Here is a 24,721-nt window from a genome sequence, read left to right as displayed (position 1 = left end):
CATCCATCCATCCATCCATCCATCCATCCATCCGTCCATCTTCTTCCAATTATCCGTGGTCGGGTCATGGGGGTAGCAGCTTCATTAGGGAGGCCCAGACGTCCCTCTCCCCAGCCACTTGCACCACCCCCTTCCCTAGGAACCCCAAGGTGCTCCCAGGCCAGCCGAGAAACATAGTCCCTCCAGATGTCCTGGGACGTGCCTGGAACACCTCACCAGGGAGACGTCCAGGAGGCCTCCTTACTAGATGCCCGAGCCACCTCAAAGGGCTCCTCTCGATGTGGAGGAGCAGCGGCGCTACTCTGAGTCCTCCCCAGATGACTGAGCTCCTCACCCTATCTCTAAGGGAGATCCCAGACACACTACGAAGAAAACTCATTTCAGCCGCTTGAATCCGGGATCTCGTTCTTTCAGTCATGACCCAAAGCTTATGACCATAGATGAGGATAGGAATGTACGTATATCAACTGGTAAATTGAGAGCTTTGCCTTTTGGCTAAGTTCTCTCTTCACCAAAAATGACCGGTACAGTGCACGCTTCACAGCGGACCCCGCACAAATCTGCCTTTTAATGATTATTAGATTTATTTAGAGGAGCCTTGTCATTTTTTTTTTCTTAGCGCCGATAGGGGATATCTGAGATGAAACTGTCTTTTAGGTGTAGTCCTCCCAATTTCAATGGGGTTGAGGTTTGCACTATATCTTAACTTTGATGTCAGTTTTACAAAACAAAACTCTACACTTTCACTTACAAACCAATTAATCCTCTTTTGATGGTTAGACTGGTTTATTCATTTGACCTTGGTAGGAACAGACCTAAACTATTCACTAATCACTACAGTAAAAACATTAGATTGTATATCAGATAGTACACATTTAGAAGATATTCGTAGAGAACAATGTAATCTAATTATAATAATAATTGAATTCCCAATTTTCTTTTTTTGATGTTAAATTCAATTTTACATCTACTGTAGGTCTTTATCGTATTGGTGCTCATTTTTGGAATAACTTTATATTTGCATTTATTATGAAAGTGTCAGGAATTAAGATTATTTTACAATGTGAAAATAATACTACACTGCTAAAACTTTGATGTGCTGTATTTTCAGATATTTTTATTCTTGGTCTTTTGTAAATAATTGGAATGCTGAATGTTATAATTGTGTCGTTGGTCAGTTTTGCTTCTTCAGATTTTTCCAGAATAAACATTCAGAAATACACACAGTACAGCAGTTTGACATGTTTGAAATATTATGAGAGGAAGAAGCATTTGAATTGACTGTAAATAAGTAACTGACAATAACAGTTACTGTATTTAATCGTAATTATTCTGAACTGCTCCCTAACCAATAGATTTTCTCTTTTGGTAAAATCTATAACAACTTCTTAGTTAGTTTTTTTCTCTTCTTTTACTCCAATGTCTAATTTACCTTCAGATAAAAATTTAAAATGTTATGACTTGATGAACAATTGTTTAGCATAAATGAAGGGCTAACAGAAATTTGCAGCTGTTGTCCTACTTTATAAACCTAATGAAAGTTGCATAATCCCTTTGATTTAATTTAGTTTTAGTCAAAGGTGCTTTTCCTTTTAATGTATGCTGTTTAAAGAGTCATCCTCTCTCCACCACATATTTATAAGAAAAACAAAAAAACGCCTTTAACCTGAAATAAAAAATAGGGTTGGTTTGAAAGAACTTGTCTTTACATGAAGTACCTACTTTCACCTGCAGGTGGCAGCAAAATACCATGTTCTACACTCATTCATCTCAGCATAGTTTGAATAATACTTCAAAATGAAATAAATCCTTTTAATGTCTAATTACCATGTCATTGAGTCAATGATAAAAGTTGAAAATTAACTTGTGTATTCTTTTGAATTGAATATCTTCTATTATAAACCTAAACTCTGTCTCAGTTAATTCATTTTTCATATTTATTTAAATGTATTTTATTAAAGCACTCCAATTTGAGCAGTTGTCCAGATGTGGGCTTTATTTTTCTGTATCTTTGTGTCATCAGCTCTTAAATAAAATAAATGCTTTTAAAAAACTGTACTGAATCGGGATTGCGAATGTTTTGGTTGATTAGACTTTTTTTTAATATTCCCCCCTGCAATTTTTTCCACTAATTGAAATGTCTTTAAACACATATTAACATGAATTCAACACACTGTAGTAAACAGATAAATGGAGGCAGAAGATGTCTTTCAGTCATCAATGCACACATTGGTGGTCACTGTTTCATTCATAACACCTGTCTCATCAACGAGGAATCTAAATCAGAAGTACTTGAATAATCCCAGGATTATTAAAGTACTCTATTACTCCATCTGTAATAGAGAGACTGTAGGAACAGTTTGATATAACACAATTTCATACAATATATATAATTAGGGGGGCCCCGCTCCATCTCGCCATCAGTTTGGGGGTCCTTGGCCTGAAAAAAGTCCCCTGCTTTAGAGGCACATAAAGAGAATTTCATATTTGGCTGGCTTCTGTCTCAGCTGCAGGCAGTGTTGTCTGATGGTAAAAGAAAATGCAAACACACAAAACTAAAAATGTAAATTAAATTAAATTAACGCATTTAATAGGCTACAAAGAGGCTTGATCCCCCATCTCTGCATCAGGCGCACTTTTTTTGTCTGTTGGTGGTGGAGGAGACCCATTTACTTCTGCTGATGTGGCCATTCAGGATCAAATTCAACTATTTTATAGACTAGTTTGCCTGAAAAGTCAAAGAAAAACAAACATGTAATATGCTTTGAACACAAGGAACAACTTTAAATCATCTGTGTATCTATTAACAGTTTAATTTGTATGGTTACCCAAAAAAAGTTAAAAACAATCCACTGGACATTGTTTCCAAGTTTTAAGACGTCTCGCTTCCCATCCAGGAAGCTTTTTCAATTGTCAGAATAATGTTAAGCTCAAAGCTTTTTTTTTTTTGCTTTTTTTTTCCCCCCTGCATGGGGTTGGGGGTTGAGATGATAAGAGGATAAGAAAAAACATCTCGCCTGAGCAGCCAGGCCAACAATTGCCCCTAATCACCCCCCTTCTACAGGCATAGACCAGTGTAGGGTATTGCAGGCTAACAAAAGAACCCAACGACTCCCCAATCCTAAGGGGCGGACCCATTCTTCTGGTTCAATCTGCATGTTTTCTAAACCAAAACAAGTTTTCGGGCCACCATATAAAGCTTTGAAATTAATGCTAAGTCTGACATTTTGAATTCAAAAAGTTTCCTGGATGGGAAGCGAAACGTCTTAAAAACTCGGAAACAAAGTCCAGTGGTTTGATTTTAAACTTTTTTGGAATGACTGTGACCTGGATGACTGAGAATCTTCAGCATTTTGTACGGTTACATTTTTTGGCTGCTATATAAAGCTTCAAACTCAACGCTAATTCTGACGTTTTCAATTAAAAAACTTTGTGGATGGGAAGCGAAACGTCTTCAAACTTGGAAACAAATTTCAGTGGATTGTTTCTGAACCTTTTGGAATGTACGGTTACGTTTAGTTAATGATAGCTTGGCTAACAAGAGCTGGGAAGCTGCAAATCAACAACAACAAGAATTCGTCTCAGCTACAATAAATAGCTGTAACCTAATATAACATTGACTGTTTGTTTTTTTAACTCACCTTTTTAAATGCTTCTAACACACAGTCATGTACGGTATATGGTGCCCTTTTTGTTGAAAGTAATGTTCAGTGTTCTTACTGCTGTTACTGTATGCATATCATGCATGGCCTCTTTGTGACCTCCAAGACATGGCTTGTGCTGTTTTACTTTCATGTTGGAAAATCACAGAACTTTTTTCTTATGGTGGTCGTGAGAAGGGCTATAGTTGCTCATAATGCAACAACTCCTCCACATTTCTTTGTTTAAACGAGCTTCAAAACAACCACACAGAATCACTTCCAAAATGCATTGCTTTTTACAGCTGTGCTTATGTGGGGTCAGTGTACTCAATAACAACATAAAGTATCCAGGATTAAATGACTGTCTTGGCAAGATCATGAAAAACTAATGTATCTGTTCATCTTTTGTAGAAGGTATTAGAGTCTTCATCTAAAATTTGTTGATTTATTGATCCAGAATGCTGCTGCCCACATTCTCACTGAAACTAAAAAAGTAAAGCACATCTCCCCAGCTCTAAAATCCTTACAATGGTTCCCTGATCTCAGAGACATATGGAAAATAATCTGTTTGTTTAAAATAGTATATCAACAGCCCAGACCTCTAAGGTCTTCCTGCTGAAGTCTTCTCTGCACACCCAGAACCAGAGCCAAGCCATTATTATACAAATCTAGTTCTTTGTTTAGTCAAATGTAATAAAACTGATTATACTACACCCTATAACTACTATTACCATAACACCTTATAGTAGTTCCTCTTAAAGTTGTATTGATAAATTAGTTTAATTTGATCTAATAATTCCTAATATAAACTACCGTATATTTTGGACTATCAGCCGCTACGTTTTTTCCACTCTTTGAACAATGCGGCTTATGCAAAGTTGTAGCCAGGTGGCAAAAATCAACGTTTTTTTATTGAACACGAGCACATGCAAGCAGCAGGCATGACAGAAACAAATCTGAATTCACACATTTTGACATTTATTTGCCAGATTGAAGCTTTTGAACCAATAAAGAGAATTTGCACAATTCATGCAGAGCTGATGAAGCCCTATCTTTTATTAGAAACTGCGACTGCCACGAGTCAAGAAGCTAATGGGAGCTAGTTTTATTCCTCGTCGCTACTCAAGGAGCGATATGTAGAGCTCCCCCTACAGGTTTGATGGGGGATAGTTCAGTAGATATCAGCGGCTTATAGTCTGGTGCGGCTTATATATGTTTGTTTTTTGCTGTTTTTATTTATATCTGGGTGCGGCTAATTATGTGCGCTCTATAGTCCAGAAAATAAGATCAATTTAATTTGCTGTATCAAATCAAACACTTGTACTGTGAACTTTTTTTTTCCTCACTCTGCTTTTCTTTCCATATTAAGTAATCATCACTCTTATTCTGTGTCATCTTAAAGAAAATTCTATTAGTGCTTGAAATAGATATGCTGAATTTTCCTACCTTACTCCTCCAACAGTGCTTTCTTACTCACTGTTTAAGTCCTTTCTTTGGTTGTGGTTCCCACGCTCATACAATGGATTACCAGCTGCTCGTTACTATGGGAAGTGATAAGAAAGCACACTTATCACACACAAACTGCCAGAACAGCAGTAAAACTGAAAATCCATTAAGCATAGCAGAGCATTGAACTAAAACAATAATTTTTATTTCCATGTATAATTGCATAAACCTAATATTACAGCTTTTTTTTCAGAATTAATTAATGTTACTACATCATTCTGGTTTAATGTGATCAATATTTATCAGTAAAAGACAGACACAACAGCAGTTCCCTTTTCTACCAACAGGGATCAGTGTGAAGCCTACTGTTACTTAAGTCGCTTGATGCAGTGATGGTGAATAACTAGCAGGAAGCTGTTGCATGTTGCCTTAAGCTTCACAAAATAGGGCCTGGCAAACAAAATATGACTCCTCCACTGAGAGATGTGCTTGAGTTGACTCTGATTTTGTATTCCATGAAGCTCTTACTGCTTGTGTAAAGCGACTCTGATATGATGTGTAAATCTACACCTCCATCGTTTTCTTGTAGGCAGATCAGAGTTCGTGGTGATGCTAAACTCAGGGGAAAAGAGGGAGCTTGGCATGTCTTTCAAACAGACTACTGCATGGTAAATGCAGTGTAGGATAGACAAACCAAGATCGCATAGATCCCCTTTTCTTTTTGTTAATGAAATGTACTTGAGAACAAATTTGTTAAGAATACATATTGTCAAAAAGCAGTCAATTATTTGGGTTCCAAAAACTGGCTTAAAGCTGCATAGGAATATTTCAAACCAAAGCTGTACCACTATTGTGCTCTTGGTACTTGTACTTTTTGTAATCCATTGTGCAATCACCAGGAGCAACTGAAGTGATTTATTCAGGGTGTTCATTGGTGGTTCTAAAGCTTCTATAATATAAAACTGCATGCTTAGATCGATTCTAATGGACATAGCACCAAGCTTTTAAAATATCATTTTTTTGTTTTAGAAATAATTTTTTGATGTGGATGCATTCTTCTTTTTTCCTTCATAAATGGATTATTAGTATGCCTTGAATTGGATTTCTGCTTCCAACCAGTGGTATAACTAATCAAGTACTTTGGAAATGTCTCTTCTTGATAATGTAAACAGGTTTTAAAAGGATAAGATCTGTTTTTGGCCTTGATCACACATTTACTTGACTTCTCAGTGATTAGATTAGATTAGATTCAACTTTATTGTCATTACACAGGTACAGGTACAAGGTAATGAAATGCAGTTTAGGTCTAACCAGAAGTGCAATACAGCAAGTGCAGGATAAATAATGGTTCCATAAATACAGGACATGGGTTTCTACTGAATAAGTATAGAGGTGAATACCATAATAAACATAATCCTACTAAAAGATGAATAACTAGTGTTATGAACTCAATTTACAGCTGGATATGCAGCAAATATAATATACAGGTGGATATTTCTATAAAAAGGGTTGTTACAGTTACAGTATGTACAATAGTATATATACAGCTGGGTTTTACTATAAAATTAATAAATAAAGTTTGGACAGAAGCTATCTAAATTAAAGTGCAGTGGAAGGTAATTGCATATTACAGTTAAAGTACGTTATTGGAAGGGTATATGTAAACAATTGGTACTGTGAATAAGCAGTCGGCTGTGCAAATCAATATTCAGTCAAGGTGAGTAGTGCAAGATGCATGTAAACAGTTGTTATAATAGTCAGAGTCAGGAGTGCAGGTGAACATTACAGTCTTGTAGAAAAACAGAATAGCAAAAGCACCCAATAATGTCCCAATGCCTTGAAGAGGTGTCTGGCTCCTGCTTGATCCACTTGGTTAGACTGCTGTTCCATAATTGTTTTATCTATTGTTACCTTTAATTACGTCTTCAACTAACTGCTGATTTCTGTCTGAAGACACCTTATGGTTGTGGTCCAGTAGATTCCCCCATTCACTATAAGAAGCGAGATGTTTAGAACTGCTGAGGCCCAGTATAGTCCATTTAAAAGTAACACAAAAAGCCCCTGGCTTTAAGGGGTTTCCCTATCAGCTAATTTTAACGGCTTATATCATGCAAAATTTTCTTTCATTTTCTTTTGCTTCTAACAATGTTATAAAGTTATTTCTTCATCGCACTCATCCCTAAAATGCTATTTTGCTTGATTTATGCATGTTTGAGTAATCCTTATGAATCCTGCCCTGTAAAAAGGCAAACGAAACCTACTGTTTAATGTGGGACAGTGATAACCATCCCTCCAGGAAGCACCGGCATTGACTGTGCTGCGCCTGTCCAGAAAACCACGATCCCACTTAATATGATATAATAATATAAATTTTACACACGTACACAAAGCATAAAAACAAGATGTCTTCTTGAACACGACAGAATATACGTCCTATGAATGTCTGAACACTGTTGGATACTCTTGAGTTGATAGAAACTTCTCTTTGTAAAGTTACTTGTGACTATTCTCTTAGTCTAAATGAAAAAGATTCAGAGATTGCAGAAAATATTACACAATCTACGCACTGAAAGGACTGAAACTTAAATGCTTTTATTTAGTTAGCTAAATAGAATAGCAATGATCAGAATCGGTTATCAAAAGTGCTATTTATTTTTCTGTTTTTTATTTTTCAGAACAAAACTTAACTTTGCAATTATCTTAGTAGTGAATAAAGTAAGTTTTATATTTTGAGCTAAATTTGGTACCATAAATATCTCTTCTCAGCTGTAACCTGCCTATATTGACACTAAATTTAGATAAAATTTGTACAGAATATTACCTAAAAAGTAGGTTTTATTTGCCCCTAATTATGTTTTCCAAATTGTTTTTCAAGGATCCCCTTAAATCCTATTATTAATCTCATGTACTGATATTTGGTTAGAATTTTAGGTGTCCAAAAGTCATAAAAATTTATGTTTCCCTACAATAAATTTTTGATTAGTTTTATTATTAATATAGTTATTGTAATAGATTTAGTTTTGCGTCTAGCAGTAAACTGATCAGCTTTAAATCCATGGTACATTTAACCAGTTTTAAAATGCTCTTGTCAATAAACATGTGATTCAGAGGTTTGTTGTGTAAATTATTTAAGCTATTATATTTTCACAAAGGAACATTTTGCTTTGAAAATTGAATATAAGAATAGTGGTATGCCACCCTTGAATGCGCTCCATGGTCATATCAAATGGGTTTTATATCAAACTAGAGATGGAAATGTTGGTAGTGATGTACTTTACCAAGATGTCATTCAACAATCTTTCAGATCAATGTTTGTCTGTGTACAATGTGGACATTGACGTCCACAACATACACTTGTCGTCACATTTTTGCAACACATCTGTCACCAAAGATGAGACTCGACAGATCAGAAACTGTTTTAAACTCTAGAAATTATTTTGCAAAGCAAAAGGTGCTCTACCAGCAAACCAGGCTGCTTTACACATAAACTATTCTACTGTTCCTGGCCTCATAAATGCTCTTCTTCCTTCTCGTGCAGCCCCCACAGCTATAAACAGACCTATATATGTCGTTTCTATTTAGAACGTATAATGTGCAATAATACAGAGTTGCATTTAAATTCCATAGATATGCACGCCCGGGCAGATACATTCATTTAGTCACAGTGACGGATTTGCGTGCATCTTGACTGTTTACTCTGTGTCCTCTGGGACTGCTTGGTATTCTACCCGCTTTACAGCTCTCCACCACTATTTGATGGTCACTTTAACCGGCATCATCTAAAATTTATTGACCTGCTCTGCTGAGAGTTTAATGTGGGGGTCTTCTTTGGGGTTAAGCTATTGGAGGTTAGCAGAGAGTAATGCTTTGGCAGCAGCAATTTAACTGATCTCTTGAGGTTTTCTCACTCTGTGAGTTAGCTGAGAAGCTCTCCTTTTCATCCTGCTTCAAAGCACTTGCATGCCAACTTAACAGACCCTTTAGATTTTTATTAAAATATATTATTGTGTAGATTTAAGTTAATAGACTGTCCATTTGTTGTTAAAACCTTCTAAAACATTTTATTTAAAACCAGTCACCAGATTTTTGCAGTGTCTAATCCAACCAGATATTTAATATAGTCCTCTCTAAAACTCTTAGATAATAGGCTTGGAATTCTTCTGTATGTCTATAAATCACTGAATGATTACTGACTTGTCGTCGTTGTATCGCCCTCCATGCCTCTCAGGTCTTCTGGCTCAGCTCTACCCTACAGACCCAGACCCAGAACCAAATATGGAGAACTAGCTTTTATTTCTTATGCTTTATTAATCTTAATGAAAAAAAGGCCAGAAAATATTATGAAACCCTATATTGCATAAGATTAAAAACTCGTTTGTTAAGATTAGCTTTTGACTTTAAACCTAATGAGGTATGTAATCCAACTTTTCTGTTGCAATATATATTTTCCCTGTGTGTTTTCCTATTATGTAAAGCTCTCTAAATTGTCTTGCATGTCTGACATTTGCTATAGAGATGAACTTGTCTTTACTTACTTTGCTTTCCTAGAGTTCACTGCAGGAAAATATTATGGCCATCCTAGTGCCTTCTAGCACTAACCAAGCCTTGGCGTCCTTTGATATTTACAGTGCACTGTTTTCCTGTTCCACTAATGCTGAAATAATCCCCCTTTGTAGACCCAATAAGCAGAGTGGGTAGTAAAATGTTACATTTATACTCCGATTTACTCAAGTAACAATTTTTAAAAAATTTAGTTCTACGAACTTTTTCTTGAATAATATTCCTTGTAAAGTATTGCAACTCCTACTTAAGTAAAATATCAGACTACTCTGTCCTCTGAGTAATTTGAACTATTCCAAAATCAGGTAAACATACAGTAAACAGTAGATATTAACCGTGGGAGTTTGTTACCCTCTCCTAACATATATACAGTTCTCATTGTAAGGAAGTTTTATGTTGCGAAAAAAAAAATTGATAAAAGCATTTCTTCTGTAGGAATTTCTTTCTTGTGTAATCATGACATTTATTTGTATTCTTTAGGCATTTGAGTCTTTAAAATACCAGAACTTGCACATAAAATCGGTTTGCCAGCAACATTTATAAACAATAAATTTGATTTTATTATCCAACAGTTACTCGGTACTTCAATGGACTTCTAACCAAATATCTTTTAATTTTACTTGAGCAATTTTATGGGTGACTACTTTTTACAACCTCTGCTGATAAGTAATGTTTCATTGATGCACAGAACAGAATCCTGCAGCCTCTTTGGGTCGAATGTAGCATTGACCAAGTTGGAGCTGACTTTCTTGGAGTCTAGAAAGTAAACTCTTCAGTGTTAAATATTGGGCTGAAACCTAAGTGTCTGCTGCCATGAAGTTGTGCCTTTTGCAGCCAGTTGATGGTTTATGACCATCTGTCTCATCAAGAAACTGCTGGGCTGCTGTTAACAGCTTCATCTTCTTGCCATGTTCAGGTATTATAGCCACTGTTGGTTATTACTTTAAATTCTGTGTGATATACATCTAGCTGTATCTCTGGAATTATTCAGGGCCTTTGCTCCCATTTGTCTATTTTCTCCTTGTTTTCGGCAAGGCAGTAATTACATTTCTAAACTTTCGGGAATGTTGTATCACCTTATCTATATTTTCTTCATGAAGTGAAATCTAATGTAAGTATTTGAGCTGTAGTAAAGCTGCACCCCTGATGAAGCCATGAATGGTTGCACTGGTTGTGTCTAAGATCAGGTACTGCATTCTCATTATTCAAATGGTAATTTGGTGAAGCTTGTTAGGTTATGCCATGGTGTTGTTTTATATTATGCATTAAATATCAGTGCAGATTTTTTAGCAAAGTTTTTCAGTTTATAAAAACAGGAATGCATACTATCTGTTTTCATTGCATTTTTGTGCATATTTTACAACATACAATTTTTTTCTCTCTTTCAAACTGTGGATTGGGGCTGGAAAAAAGTGTTTTCATGAGTGCTAGCCTTGCATGGCCCATGACTCAGCATTTCTTGTGGTAATTGATGTGAACTTGCAACTTCATCCTACGGCAATTATTAGAAAAACACGGGGGAATTAACACCAACGGCGTACAAATGCCTTCCAATCACAAGCTGCCTCAAAGAAGGGATTAGTGTGGAAGCTGGACACCTACAGTATATGGCCATTATGGTCCGATCTGGCAACCATGTCAAGGGTTATGACTTTAATCCTCTGCTTGTTATAAATTATGTCAGATTGCAATTTCAAGAAAACTGCTTTTAATTCTCAATAATTCAGAAATTTAGGATTGTTTTATTACTGAACCGCCTCCAAAAACTGTTTTAATTGTGTAATCTTCATTCAATGATATACAACCTATAATTATTTATGTTGTATGGTGTCTGTGCTTTTTATGTATCAAAGTGTTTTGTTTTTTATTTGAGTTTACACTGTACAGCTAATTTAAAATATAAATACAATGTAGACAACACTTTTCTATCATCTGGTCTGCATCTGTTAACTATAAACACTATAAATGTAGGTAATGTAATCTAATGTAATGTAGGTAACTGTAAAAATACAGTTACCTACATTACATTACAGTTACAGTCATATACATTTCTCAGCAATCTAAGTTTAATAGCGAAAACCTGATATTATTTTGTAACTTCCGGTCTCATTTTAAGTTTTCTGTTTCAGTCCAGTTAGCACTGACAGCTTTCTTTTTTTTTTTTCAATAAATGGTTTTATAACTTTTGATGCTGTATCATTAAGCCACCACAAGAGGGCTAGTGTCCTGCTTAAAGATTTATTTAGCTTTTTTTATAATATAAACATAAAAATATTGCAGACTTTGACCTGCTATTTCTTCTTTTCTTTTCCTTCTTTCAGTTAAACAGGCCAGGAATCTGATTCCTATGGACCCCAATGGTCTGTCAGACCCCTACGTGAAGCTGAAGTTGGTCCCAGACCCACGCAGTGAGAGCAAACAGAAGACCAAGACTATGAAGTGTAACCTAAACCCCGTATGGAATGAGACCTTCAAATTGTAAGGATGTTTAAAACATTCCCAATTCTTTAATATATGTCAATCTGTACTCTTTTTTTTTTTTTTTCCTTCACCGTTTTCCCATTTTTTTCTTCTCCTATGCATGTGTGATGGCCAGGACTCAGAAGAAAACATCTGGCTTCCTGTATTTTATAAAATCTTGCTCTTGGGGTTGTTTTGCTGCTGCTGCATCTTTAATAACCCTCATGATGATTAGTGCAGGAGAAGAAAAGATTGATAACTGCAGGCATTTCTTTGCAGATGTTCAGGCATTCAGGAGCGTTTTGCATCGTTCTAGTCACAAAAATGTAAGATAGAGTAACATTGCACTTTAATGGGCTTGATCCTGTATTAATTGTGGTTAAACATAAACATAAAACAGTTATGTTGGACCAAGATTCTTAAACTGTGGCACAACTCTAACTCATGGTGCTTAGGCTGCTGTTAGAGGCACTTTAGTTTAAACTATACAGTGTTTCTGTAAAGAAATGACCTGTGACGTAGATCTAACAGGGACAATCTATCAGGATCTCTAAAACTGTAAATATGTTGAAATCAGTTTTTTCATTCCCTCTAGATAGTGTTTGTCTTCTTTTGCTCCAATTCTTTTCACCCCCTGTGTTGTTTCTGTGTTTGGCTTACTTCATTTTTTTTTTTTTTAGCATTAACTTTTTGATGTTTTGTTCATATATATTTCATAATTGACTCGGCTCCCTGTGTTGTCTGTCTTTCTTCCCAGAGTACAAGTTTTTATCCATTAATGATTCATGTCACATTCTTTCAAAGCCGTTTCTAATTTCTAATTTAGATGATAATCACCTTAACAAAAGAAACTCATATAAGCTCTAAAGCATGTTGGTGTAAGAGTCATGGTTTGGGATGTTTTACTGTAACATGTTAAAATAACTAACACATGTGAGCATTTTTTTTTTTTTTATTACAAAATGTAACATTTAATTGACATTCTATTTTTTTCCCACATCACTACAAATCTCAATCAGGTGTGAAGGAGTCTCACTTGCTTACATTTACGTTTACGAGCGCAAAGTTTCACTGATCCGATCTAAACTTGGTTAATCGAAAAATTCTAAATCTCTGTTTACATGGACACTAAATAAAATTATTCGATAATATTGTGTGCAAAGAAGAACCAAGATTTAGATCAGATTAAATCATTTAAGCATATACGAAGCTCTCAAATTTTCTGGAAAAGTGGCAAAAAAAAGGATCACACTGACGTTGCACAGATGCGCAGTGGATAATATTTGACTCCAAAGGTCCGGCTTGTTGTGTACATGGACCCCGATGGGAACGCCTTTGGGAGTGACATTTTTTTCCAATTACAAAGAATCGTTTTAAAATCTTCAGTCTGACGGGTGTAAAAGAAACATTTTTGATCAGATCAGGCCTTCAATTTGTATAAACATAGCTAATGTCTCAGTTGACTGAAAATTAACCAAAATACAACAAAAAACTCTGCCTCTCTTGTTGTCTTTGACATATACACCAAACAAAATAATGTTTTAAAATGTCTGTCAAGATGGTGATACCTTTCAAACAGGTTTATTAGGATGGCACTTGTTGTAAAAGGCGATTTCTGGACTCACAGATTTCCCCTCATGTCTCTTCCAGCCACCTGAAGGAGTATGATAAGGACCGCCGCCTGTCGGTGGAGGTGTGGGACTGGGACCTGACCAGCCGCAACGACTTTATGGGATCGCTGTCCTTTGGCATTTCAGAGCTTCAGAAACAAGGGGTGGATGGCTGGTAAGAGAAATCTGAACAAATGGAGTAGAGAATGGAAAGACTTGAGTTGGAGACCGAGGAGGAGCAGGAAGGAGAGTAAAGGTGACCTTGTTCATTACTGTAGCCTAGGAGCACAAACTTTATTTGGAGCTCCTCTCCCTAATCTGGTTATATTCAGTGCCAGAGCTGCTCTTCCCCCATCTTTTTATCTCTGCTTCTTTATCTCCCCTCCACCCTCGCTCACACTTCTACTTCCCTCCCTGTGTGTCTGCAGCCCAATCACTATCTCTCTAAATCTTCCTCTTTTTTTTTTGCTGACACTGCTCTGTCAGGGTTTTTAATGAGATGCCAGCTTTTGAGGTGGGAGGATGTCTTGGTACACCTGATATTCAGAGTTTGCCTTTTAAAATGCAGGTTTTACCTAATCCACCTCAGTACAGTCCTAAATACTTTCTGGCATAACACGAACAGGACAGACGCAGACTAAGAGAAATAAATTGAAAAAGACCCTATGTTTGGATTTTTTACTGTTGTAATATAAATGCTAGCTTTAGATACCTCTTTAACTAGGAGTTAGGTTTAATATTTAGCATTTCATTGGGCTCTTAGATACTTTAGCTACAAAAGAACAGGCATCATCTGTCACCGCAGGGAACATTTATCTGATTTCAGGTTGCTGAAGGGTAAATCTGTGTCAATAAACCGATTTATGTTAGATTAAAGCCATGTGCTGGTGGTCTGCTTTGTGGTTTGTGATGTAGTTGGAGCAATTTAATTTGTTATGGGCTAAATTATACTGTTATTCCTTTAATTTCACAGTTATTTGTGTGTTTTCAGTCGTGGCCATCAAATATTTAGCTGTTAAAATCTCTTCATTTCAGGTTTAAGCTCCTTTCTCAGGAAGAAGGCGAATACTTCAATGTTCCTGTGGCTCCGGAGGGAGAGGAGGGCAATGAGGAGCTACGGCAGAAATTTGAGGTGTGTGTGCCTGCCTGCGTTTGAATGTGTCGAATGTTTGGGCATGTGTGTGAGCAGTTGGCTTCGGCCACCATGTGTGTGTGTGTGTGAGTGAGAGCCACTCTTGGAGAGCTGTTAGCAGTTGGCAGGCACACTTACAGCACCATCCGGTCTGGCACACGGCAGGTCCAGACGTGTTTGTCCATGCGTGTGTATGTGGAGGGGGGGCTGACCAGTAGGTCCATTCATTAACACATTTGGCAGTGATAGGGATCACCCCAAACTGTGTTTTTTTTTTTTTTTTTTCTCCCTTCCTTCTTCCTTTCTCTGTTTGTGTCACACTGAGTCAAATGCTGCAAAGAGGAGACTCATTCAAAAAGTGTGTCAGAGTTGCAGTTTGCAATATTTTAGGGGCAATGTGGATAATGCAGCAAAGCACTTCCTAAATGATGCACTCACTGCAGTTTCCTGTTCGGATCCTGCACCTTCGGTGTTCCTGTAATGATTTCTTCTGTCCATCTGTTGGCTGTTTAGTCCTCTGATTCCCTTCTCCCATGTGTGTTTCCAACCCTTTATATCTTGTAGCCAACCCCTACCCTTTTTTTTAAGGCCACAGTTCTGTGTCTTGGTGGAAGTATACACTCAATAAATACACTCAAAAACATGTACTAATGATACCTCTAAAGTGAATTTCTAAAGGTAAGGAAAGGAAAAGAAGGAGAGAGAAATAAGATGATTTAATATATCACTTTAGGTACATAAGATGCATGCCCCATATCACATCTGCCTAAACCACACATTCTCCATAAGTTTAACGCACATGGACTCTGAATTAAACAAATGTTTAATTCGTGCATGATCGGACTAGAAAATACCTTATATCCTCTTTAGACGTACTTTAGGCGCACTTTGTCCCGTATTACTGTGAGAGTAAAAAATTATCAGTAAACAGCTAATAGAAAATGAAGAACAAGGGCACATTAGATAGAAAACTTACGGTAAACTTGTTTCCAAGGCCTGTCCTGCGTTGTGACCAATGAGCTGAAATCATATAATTAAAGATCCAGAATACCCTCATCCCATTGGTCGAGCCAAATGTTGCTCATGGAGAAGATAGCGGGAGACAACAGAGCACTCAGCTTTACTCTGCAGCACTAAACAAACAAATTCCACACAGTTCCTCATTGCTGCAAGAGCTCTGAGGAAATACAAGTGGAAAAGTAGGCTATCGCCACATAATGTGGCATTGAGCTAATGATTTTATTTTCTGCTATACAACTACCCTACAGTCATTACATTTAAGGCACGAATATCTTTATGAGTTTTCTGTTGCACAAAAGAATTTTGCAATTATTTATTCATTGTTTTATATTCATTTTTACAATTATAAGTTAGGCAGGACAGGCTTATGTTTAAGTTACTTATTTTATTCAGCAGAGTTTGTTATTATGTATTAAATTGAATTGCTGGATAATAATTTGTTTTCCATGTGTTCATGTCACTCGCAAATATGCATCTAATTCAATGCAGATTTGAGTCAAATAGTAAAAAAAAAATAAAAATAATTCATAGACAAAGGGGGGCTAAAAAAAATCGCCACACCAGGAGGGGTAAAGGCAATCAGGTCAGCTGGCACGAACATTTTTTTTTCAGGGAGTTGGCTACCCTACCCTTGTTCTTGGCTCTCAGTTACAGGTTAAAATGAACATGTTTCCTTATTGTACAGACATAATCAGTTTGCAGAGTTTCTACATATCTTGAAATTTTGTTTCTGATATCATTATATTAGTAAAGAGGTTCATAAATCTTTTTAAACAGAGCACAGAGAGAAGTAGGAGAGCTGCAGATTTAAGGTGAAAAAGGTTTACTGGAATATGCAACATCCAATAAAATATGTTTCTCCAAGTTTACCAGAAACTTTACAAGAAAAAAATATGCTATGCTATATTTAAAATGCAGAATATCCATATTTTTCTGGTTGGAATTGAAATTGTACATTCTAGGAATGCTAAATATATCCATTTTAGCATCGGAATCGGCTGTTATTCGTTATTTTTTTATACACTAATGTTTTGGGCCCTATATATGTAAAATGCACAAAGACATCTCTCTAACTATCTATAAATATAGATATCAGCGTATTATGACTTTCTTGTGTTCTGAACAATAGGAAAGCATTCAAAAAATATATGTTTGAGCTCATTTTTGCTAAATAAAAAAACCTAATCAAAGCGTTTGGGTTGAGTAACTGTAGGTCCATCAGCCCCCACCCGAGTGTACGCACCAAATTTAATTATAAAGTTACACCCTTGTGAAAAGGGAAGTTATACAAAATATGATGATAAACCTTATTTTCTGTGAAAAATTTTTTTATTGGAAACAGAACTTTTTTAAGTTGTTGCCTTTTGTGATTCTGCATCCTTTACTTTGCTTGTGCAATTTGAGGAGTATTGAACTACTATAGAAATTCTCTTCAATCTAATAAAAGCTGAATAGAGTATCTCTGTTTTGCTTTCCGTTAAAAACATGTTAATTCAGATTTTTGTTTTGTCTTTGTTCTCCATCCAGAGAGCTAAAATTGCAGTAGGCAAGAACATGGAAGGAAAGTCAGCAAATGCAGCCTCCAGGTTCGACAACAACGGCAACCAGGATCGCATAAGGCTGTCGGACTTTAACTTCCTGATGGTGCTGGGCAAGGGCAGCTTTGGCAAGGTGAGAGCAATGTGTTCTCGTTTTTACATCCTTTCATGATTTTTTTCTCTGCCCAGTGCTGTTAAGCATGCATTTTTTGCTTTGTTTTTTAGCAATGTCCATGGTAAACAAAAAATCACTATATAAAATTATGGATTTCATCTACTATGCTTCTGAATAACATATCAAATGCAAGACAACAGTCATGCATATATACGACGTCATGGGACCTCATTGGGTTTTAGATTTTTAGATCTAGAAACAAAAGATAAAAGTCCAAAAAATTGACAAGAAAATGGAACTGGATGCAGAGGGGATGAAGGAAGATTAACCACAGGTAGATAGAAATGGATGAAGGGAAGGAGGCAAAGAGGAGGACATGACAAGTAGTGAAAGTGATGAAAGGCGTGGGAGACGGCGATGAGATTTGAGGTGACAAGGCTGACATGAATGAATTGAGAGAGAGAGGTAAAAATGTCAGGGTGAATGAAAAGCAAGTCAGTGAGCTAGGTGTGGGGGGGCCTTGGAGATGGGGAGAGGGGAGCATAAAAGAATGAATGGAAAATGAGGCAAAAGGCAAAGAAATAGGATGCAACAGAAGAGAGGAAGTGCAAAGAAGAGAGGAGGATTTGGGGAAAAGAGGAGTCAAAGATGAATGGAGCGTGTGGGGGGGTTGGAGAAAGACTGAAAGTGACTTATAGAGCACAACAGAGAGAGGGAGAAGAAAAAAAAACACCATTGTCTGTGTCAGACCTGTACAGCAACTCCTTGTTTCCATGGTAACAGGGATTTAAAGCTACTCGGATGCGTCACCATGGAAAGCCTCATTCATTATAAGAGTCGTCATTAGCAGAGTACCTGACTCACATGTTTAGGGCATAAATAAAAAAAGAATACCTAAAGCATACATTTTTATTTAGCAGACACATGAACCGAATGCAGGAGCACGCCCTCATGTGATGCTGCTCATTTCAAGGGTTTCTGGATCTATGTGGGAGGCTGAGGCTGAAACCCTCAAAGCTGTTTTTTTTTATGTAGCCGAGAATCTGAGGCCTTGTTCATTACAATTCTACTGTTTTCAGTTCTCTGAGGACATTCCTACAATGTGATTTAGAGCAAATGCTCACATATCTTATGGGCCGGAACGGCAAAGGCCATGTGTTATTTTTTTTCATCTGCTTCTGGCCTTTACCAAACCATTATGTGCCAGTGTAGCAGAACATAACAAAGATGTGTTTGACCTTATTTGTAGGGCTTCAGATATTAAGTATTTTAGTATTTGAGTTGCCGCACAGTACATTGAACCATTATTGTCATTGTCAAGAGTTTGAGTTTTCAATGTCAAAGTTCTGCTTTGATATAAGGTTTTGGTAAATAAAGCTCACACTATTTATAAAAATAATATCTATTAAAGGAATATTTTAGATCCCATAAAAGTACATTAGCATGCAGATTAAAATTGATTTCCAATCTAATACCACATCAGTTATTGGATCAGATGTTAGGCTAAAGTCACTGATCATTTACCAATCCAGACTACATATTCCTGTAAATTATATTGTAACTCAGATAACTCTGGATGTTTATTCTAAAACTGTTAGAAAACTAAACAGAAAATGCACTTTTTGCATGAGTTTTCTTATATAAAATGATTTATTTTACAGAAGCAAGGCTTAACTTATTTGGTATTTAAGTGCTGAATATGATAGCAAATAGTAGATATTATTAGTTATGTAACTATGGTTACAACTTAAAAAGCAACAAGGATTTTGGTTCACAGAGTTTCTTTAACCCAGTTAGCTGTCCTGTCCTAAACCAGAAATCTTTGGAGCATTTTAACTGTCTCTATCCTTTCTACCAACACCTGCTATAGATAATCTTTTTCTATAGTTCTAAAGCTATGTATGGCAATCGGCTCACATTCTTTGATAATAACTTGGAGACACCAGCATCCACTATTACAATCATTTTTCAACACAGCTTTATTGAACTTTATGGAATTGAGAGAAAAGAGAACAGTAAGGAAAATATGACTTTAGGAGATTCAGGAAATTATAATCCTGTGTCACGTTACCAAATGTCATGAAACTCTAATTTTTTAATTCTGTTATTGATTTCTTTGCTAATTTGCTGCTCTTGTTTTTTAAACCTCATTCATTAAGCGTATAATGAAACTTCCATCTCTCCTTTGGCTTAGCGTCGGTGCTCGTATTTAAATAGAAATCAGTGTAACAATATTTAAATCATTTATTTAAATACCTTTCCACCCAATGTCCTCTTTATAAAAACAGCCATCTTAGTCTTGCTCACCTTTGTCTGTAAGGCTTCGATGTTGAGATGACTCAAATATTTTCAGTGTTCTTTTGTGACTATTATCTCTGTACTACTGAATAAGTATAGGAGCAGGCGCATAGCCTTTCACACCTAAGGTATTCTACCTCTATAATGGAATTGCAGAGCTCATGTATCTATAACCATGGCACGTTTATACTTATGCAGTAGTTTTAACAAACATGCAATCAAAATTGTATGTATTCGAATACCCAGGCCCTTTTTTATAAGTAATCCCTGGCTTCTGCTATTGCTGATGTGTAAATGTAAAGTCCTGTTTTACCAGGTTTCTTTTGAAATTGGGAAGAGGACATCTGAGTTATGCAGATGTATGCTTTTAATCATAAATCAAGGAAGACTCCAAAAAGGCATCTACTCTTTTTTTTTTTTTTTCTTACTTACAGCCGGAGCAATTTAAAACAACTTGAACTGTGACAAATAGACTGGATGAAATTGGACTGCAGATTTGACTGTGTGAGACTGTGTGCTACTGCAATAAAGTATGAAGTTAATGCTTTCTAGAAACGTTTACCAAGAGTGCCAATAAAAATGGGTGCTATAAATAACTTTCAAAGCCTGTTACAAATCAGTGCATTAAGATTCTCTCTCAGAGCTACTGGACTCTTATTCTCTATGTTTTTTGGGGACTGTTCTGCATCCACATTTAACAAGTCCAAATTTTTTTGTGTGTGTGTGGCGGGGTGGCGGGGTGGGGGGGTGGCATGCTGTATGTGAACACATGCCCAACAATAAATGAAGGTATGTATCAAGCTGAAATCATGATCAAACAAGTAACTCTGCGCATATATAGAATAGATACAATACGCCAGTGATTGTAAACCGGATGTATCCCCTAGTGGTACGGAAGTGCATTGCAAGGGGCACATGAAAATATTTTATTTCTTAGGTAGTAAATTAAAAATATGTGGGGGTCGACAATGCTTTTGACTGAAAGGGTAACTCATGGTAATGTAAAATGCCAAAAAAGGGTACACAAGTCAAAAAAGGTTGGGAAACACTGCAGTACACCACAACTTCCTTTGAAAATATAAGAAATGTATTAACAAAAGCCCAAATTGTTTATCCAAAAACTCTTTTCAAAGATCTACTCCTCTCTGATTTGGAAAAGGCTGAGTTGTCTACAGTATTCGGCACTTTAGCATGTCCAGCGTGCAGAAAGAAAGCTGTCCTTTCTTCTTAAATGCTCCAGTCTCTGGCATCACAATGTTTCTTCTTAACCCAGAGAGAAATGTTGCAGAAGGTCTGTTTTTGCAGCATCTGGTTAAGATGAGCCACCAGGTCCACTTAGCCTTAGATCAGTCTGCAGTCTCTGGTCCTTGGCTTGTGTGGCCTTTCATAATGGTGTCTCACCGACATGAACCTCTTTTTTAAGAAGGCCGAAAGCAAAATTAAAGACTAAGAGGTAAGGCCTTTTTACTCAAGCACAGTTTTTCGTGAGAGGGGGGTTTGCAGAAATTAGAGAGGACAGTCCAAAAGCAGAACAGAAATATATCCTCCTACAGCAATAATCAAGGTTAATATTAGCATGGACATTGGTCCGCAGTGTCCAAATCTAATGTCATGGTTTAAGGCTCAACACCACAAAACAATTCACAATCAGATAGATTCAATTAAGTACTGCAACAAAGTTTTTTGTTATTTGTTTTATTTCTTTTCCTTTAATATTTTTTAGAGACATACTTTTTTTTACAGCAAGTAAACTTAATAAACTTCCAGTCCTACTAGTATGTTTGCTGTTTCTATTGATTCAACTATTTGGAAATCGTTGTCCCTGCTTCCTTGCAGACTAGTCTGCAATATGGATACTTTCAGTCACACTGCTCATACGTTTGCCATTTTGCCAGATTAGACATTACATTGAGAGGGTGAGGTGAATGCATAAGGTCAGAGTTTTCTTATTACAAGGTTTCATGCTGCCATGGCAATTCACATTAGTCTGACAAGCGTGCTGTGTTCCAGAACAACACTGCAGAGGCTGAACTTTTTTAGTACCTGCTGTGATAAAGGACTAATGGCTCCTTACCTTGCTTTCTTTTCAGCTAAGGTCACTAAACACAATTTGCCGTCTGCCCTGTTTGTGTCAAGCAATGAGGAAAGGCCACAAATGCCAAAGAGAGGATCCTTCATTTCTTTCTTGTTTATTTGAATCGGTGACATAAAAACACATGGGTTCTGCAGCTATACAGTATACGCAAAGGGAAAACACACTATAAGGAGAATAAATGTAATATATTTTATTCCTGCTGGTTACCTTCTTAAGACGAACAGATGTACATTATAGTAAGTATTGATATAACTATGCTATGATGAGTAAATGTGTGTAGTGTTAGGTTAAGAAATTTCTGGAGTACTAGCTCTATTGTCTGTATTTAAACACTTAACGAAACGCTAGTTTTGCCCAGATCAAGCCAGAACTCCTCAACTGGCTGTTTAGGGTTATGCCATATTAGAAATCTTGCCCTGGTTAATAATAACAAATAATACAGTGATTATATCAGGCATGAGAGTGTATATGCCCGTTATCTTTCTTTTTGCTTTCATCAATCTGTCACCTTTAGCATCTGGGCAATGTAATTTGTGTCCTTTGTAAGCATCTGCTGGTGGGGCTAAATATTTGATTATCTTGTATAATGCAAGCTTATAAGACATTAAATATATGGGCCGACACTGTGCAGCCTTAGTCAACAGCCGCTTTCTGGGGAAAAGCTTGCCTTCGGGATGACCTCAGTTTTTTGTGACATACAAAAGTTGTCAAAACATTCCTCAGAGACTTTGTCCAAGTTGACATGATAGCATCACTCAGTTGTTGCTGATCTGTCACCTGAACATCGATGACTTGAGTTCTTTCCACTACATCAGTAAGGGACTTTCTTGGGATTTAGATCCGGTGGCTGTCAAGTTTTATTGGAGAACAGTGAGCTCTTTGTCAAGTTAAAAAAAAAATGTTTTACATAGTGTATTGTATTAAAAGCATTGAAACTTTCTAGACTCTTCCTGCCCCAAAGATTAACTATGTACATGGAATATATTCTTGCAAATTATACTTTTAATGGACACATTGAATCAATTCAAAAGATGTCCTAGAAGTTGCAAACATCTGCATTTGTTTTCAACCAAATGTGCTGCATTAGCTTAGCACTTTTTCCCCTGAAAATTCAACTTTAAATCTACTATTTTCTACATAAAAATGGTTCAGTGGGAAAAGAGTAGCTGCATACAGTAGTAACCATTCAAAAAAGCATGCCCAGGAGGAGGGGGTCTCTCCCTTGGCTGGAAGCTGAAGGGGATTTTGCTGGGAGTTGCAGGGAAGTGGGCTAGCATTTGGCTGGTGTTTGACTGGGAAGGCCCATTTTGAATGGTTGCTATTGTATATGATTTGATATATTGTTTAAATGTTATACACAACCTCAGGTCAGTACCACAACACAATTGTTTGATCCAGTTTTCATAGAGGGTAGATTAAATGATTTGAACGAATAAACTCACTCTTTAAATGCAGCAGTGAAACTACAGTGCTCATCTAAGGTTAAAGTCAGATGTCTACTAATATTCTTCACTTTGCTTGCTGGCAAATGACCCCAAATTACTTTCCATGAATGAACCACTTACACATGCTGCAGTTCACAATGTACTCTCAAGCTTCTGCATAACTTTGTAGTCGAATTTATCCTTGAGTAACACACTGCTCTATGTGAGAGGGCCCTGTCATTGCTCTGAGCCATGCAGCTTTAACTTGTTGAAGTATTCCATTTTTGATATGCCTCTCTGGTTTCCTCATCGTCATTTGTTCTCCTACCCGAAGCTTGTCCTTGTAGTCGTGGAACTGAACTCTGCGCCAGATGGTGTCCTTTGGTGTTGCTGTTTCATTTTTAAAGAGCTTTTATTTACATACAGCCCCACTGCACCATATGCTGAGTGCATTCAAAAACACGCACAGACAAGTGTTATGTCCCACTATTCTTATGGGGACTTTCCATTCATTTCCTATACATTTCCATGGCCTAACCCTAACTCTCACCCTAATCATAGTCATTAACAAGACATACCTAACTCTAAATTTAACTGACCCTATTCTCATGGGTACCAGTAAACTGGTCCCTGCAAGTACCTGTTAGTGCCCACAAAATACTATATTCCTGATCAAGTGGCCTTACATTGTCCCCCAAAATAACAAATACTGTATCTGCACATGTTTCTACTAGAGTTTTCCAACAGATTTTATTCTTAAATTGTTTTAGGTACTGTCAGCCTTCTATGCGAAATTCTATCAGACATGCAAATTCACACACAGGCTCATCTTAACACATGGGTTTCTGTACCAATCCATTTGTGCTGCAGTTCAAGTAGAATACTGGTCCCAATAACCCCTCTACATTATCATACCTGAATATGTATAAAGCAGAAACACCTAAGCTGCTCATTTTTTAGGTTCTCCTGTGGAAGAAATTAATATTAACCCCTGAATGACTTGTGTAATTTAGAAGGATCCTGTTTTAAAATCATGTCTGAGTTAATATGCAAAAACTGTAAGGTCAAAAAGCCCCTGCAAAAAGGGCACCTGATTGGCCTGTGTTTGTATATCGTTTTTTAAGTCAGGAGACTTGACCAAAGCACTACATTCAGGCCCCGTCCACACGAAGTCAAAACGAACACGAAACGCTGATATTTTCCAAAACATTTGCCGTGAAGACGTAGACGTAAAATAAATGTGAGCGTCCACACGAATGCATGAAAACGCTGCAAAATGTATGCCAGGCCTGTAAGTGGCGCTGTGGTGCCAAAGCAAAAATAAGCTACGAAATGTTGGGCATGCGCACTAATATTTATACATGTAATGTATTTATTCTGTT

The 24,721-nt window shown here is 36.8% G+C and overlaps 1 protein-coding gene across 2 annotated transcripts in view; it reads left to right on the top strand.

The window, feature by feature from the left end:
* prkcb (protein kinase C, beta) overlaps positions 1-24,721 on the top strand; it is a 125,505-nt gene that overhangs the window by 58,908 nt on the left and 41,876 nt on the right. For both annotated transcript variants that reach the window (XM_015388653.1, XM_015388652.1), the window contains exons 6-9: positions 11,969-12,125; positions 13,758-13,892; positions 14,753-14,849; positions 17,397-17,540. In XM_015388653.1, the coding sequence (XP_015244139.1) occupies positions 11,969-12,125; positions 13,758-13,892; positions 14,753-14,849; positions 17,397-17,540 (533 nt within the window). The remainder of the gene's footprint in view (positions 1-11,968; positions 12,126-13,757; positions 13,893-14,752; positions 14,850-17,396; positions 17,541-24,721) is intronic.

This window comes from Cyprinodon variegatus, unplaced genomic scaffold, assembly GCF_000732505.1.
Source record: "Cyprinodon variegatus isolate N-32 unplaced genomic scaffold, C_variegatus-1.0 Scaffold431, whole genome shotgun sequence".
In the NCBI taxonomy this organism is placed as follows: Eukaryota; Metazoa; Chordata; class Actinopteri; order Cyprinodontiformes; family Cyprinodontidae; genus Cyprinodon; species Cyprinodon variegatus.
Note: the sequence above shows the minus strand (reverse complement) of the source record. Positions and strands in the feature narration are given on the sequence as shown.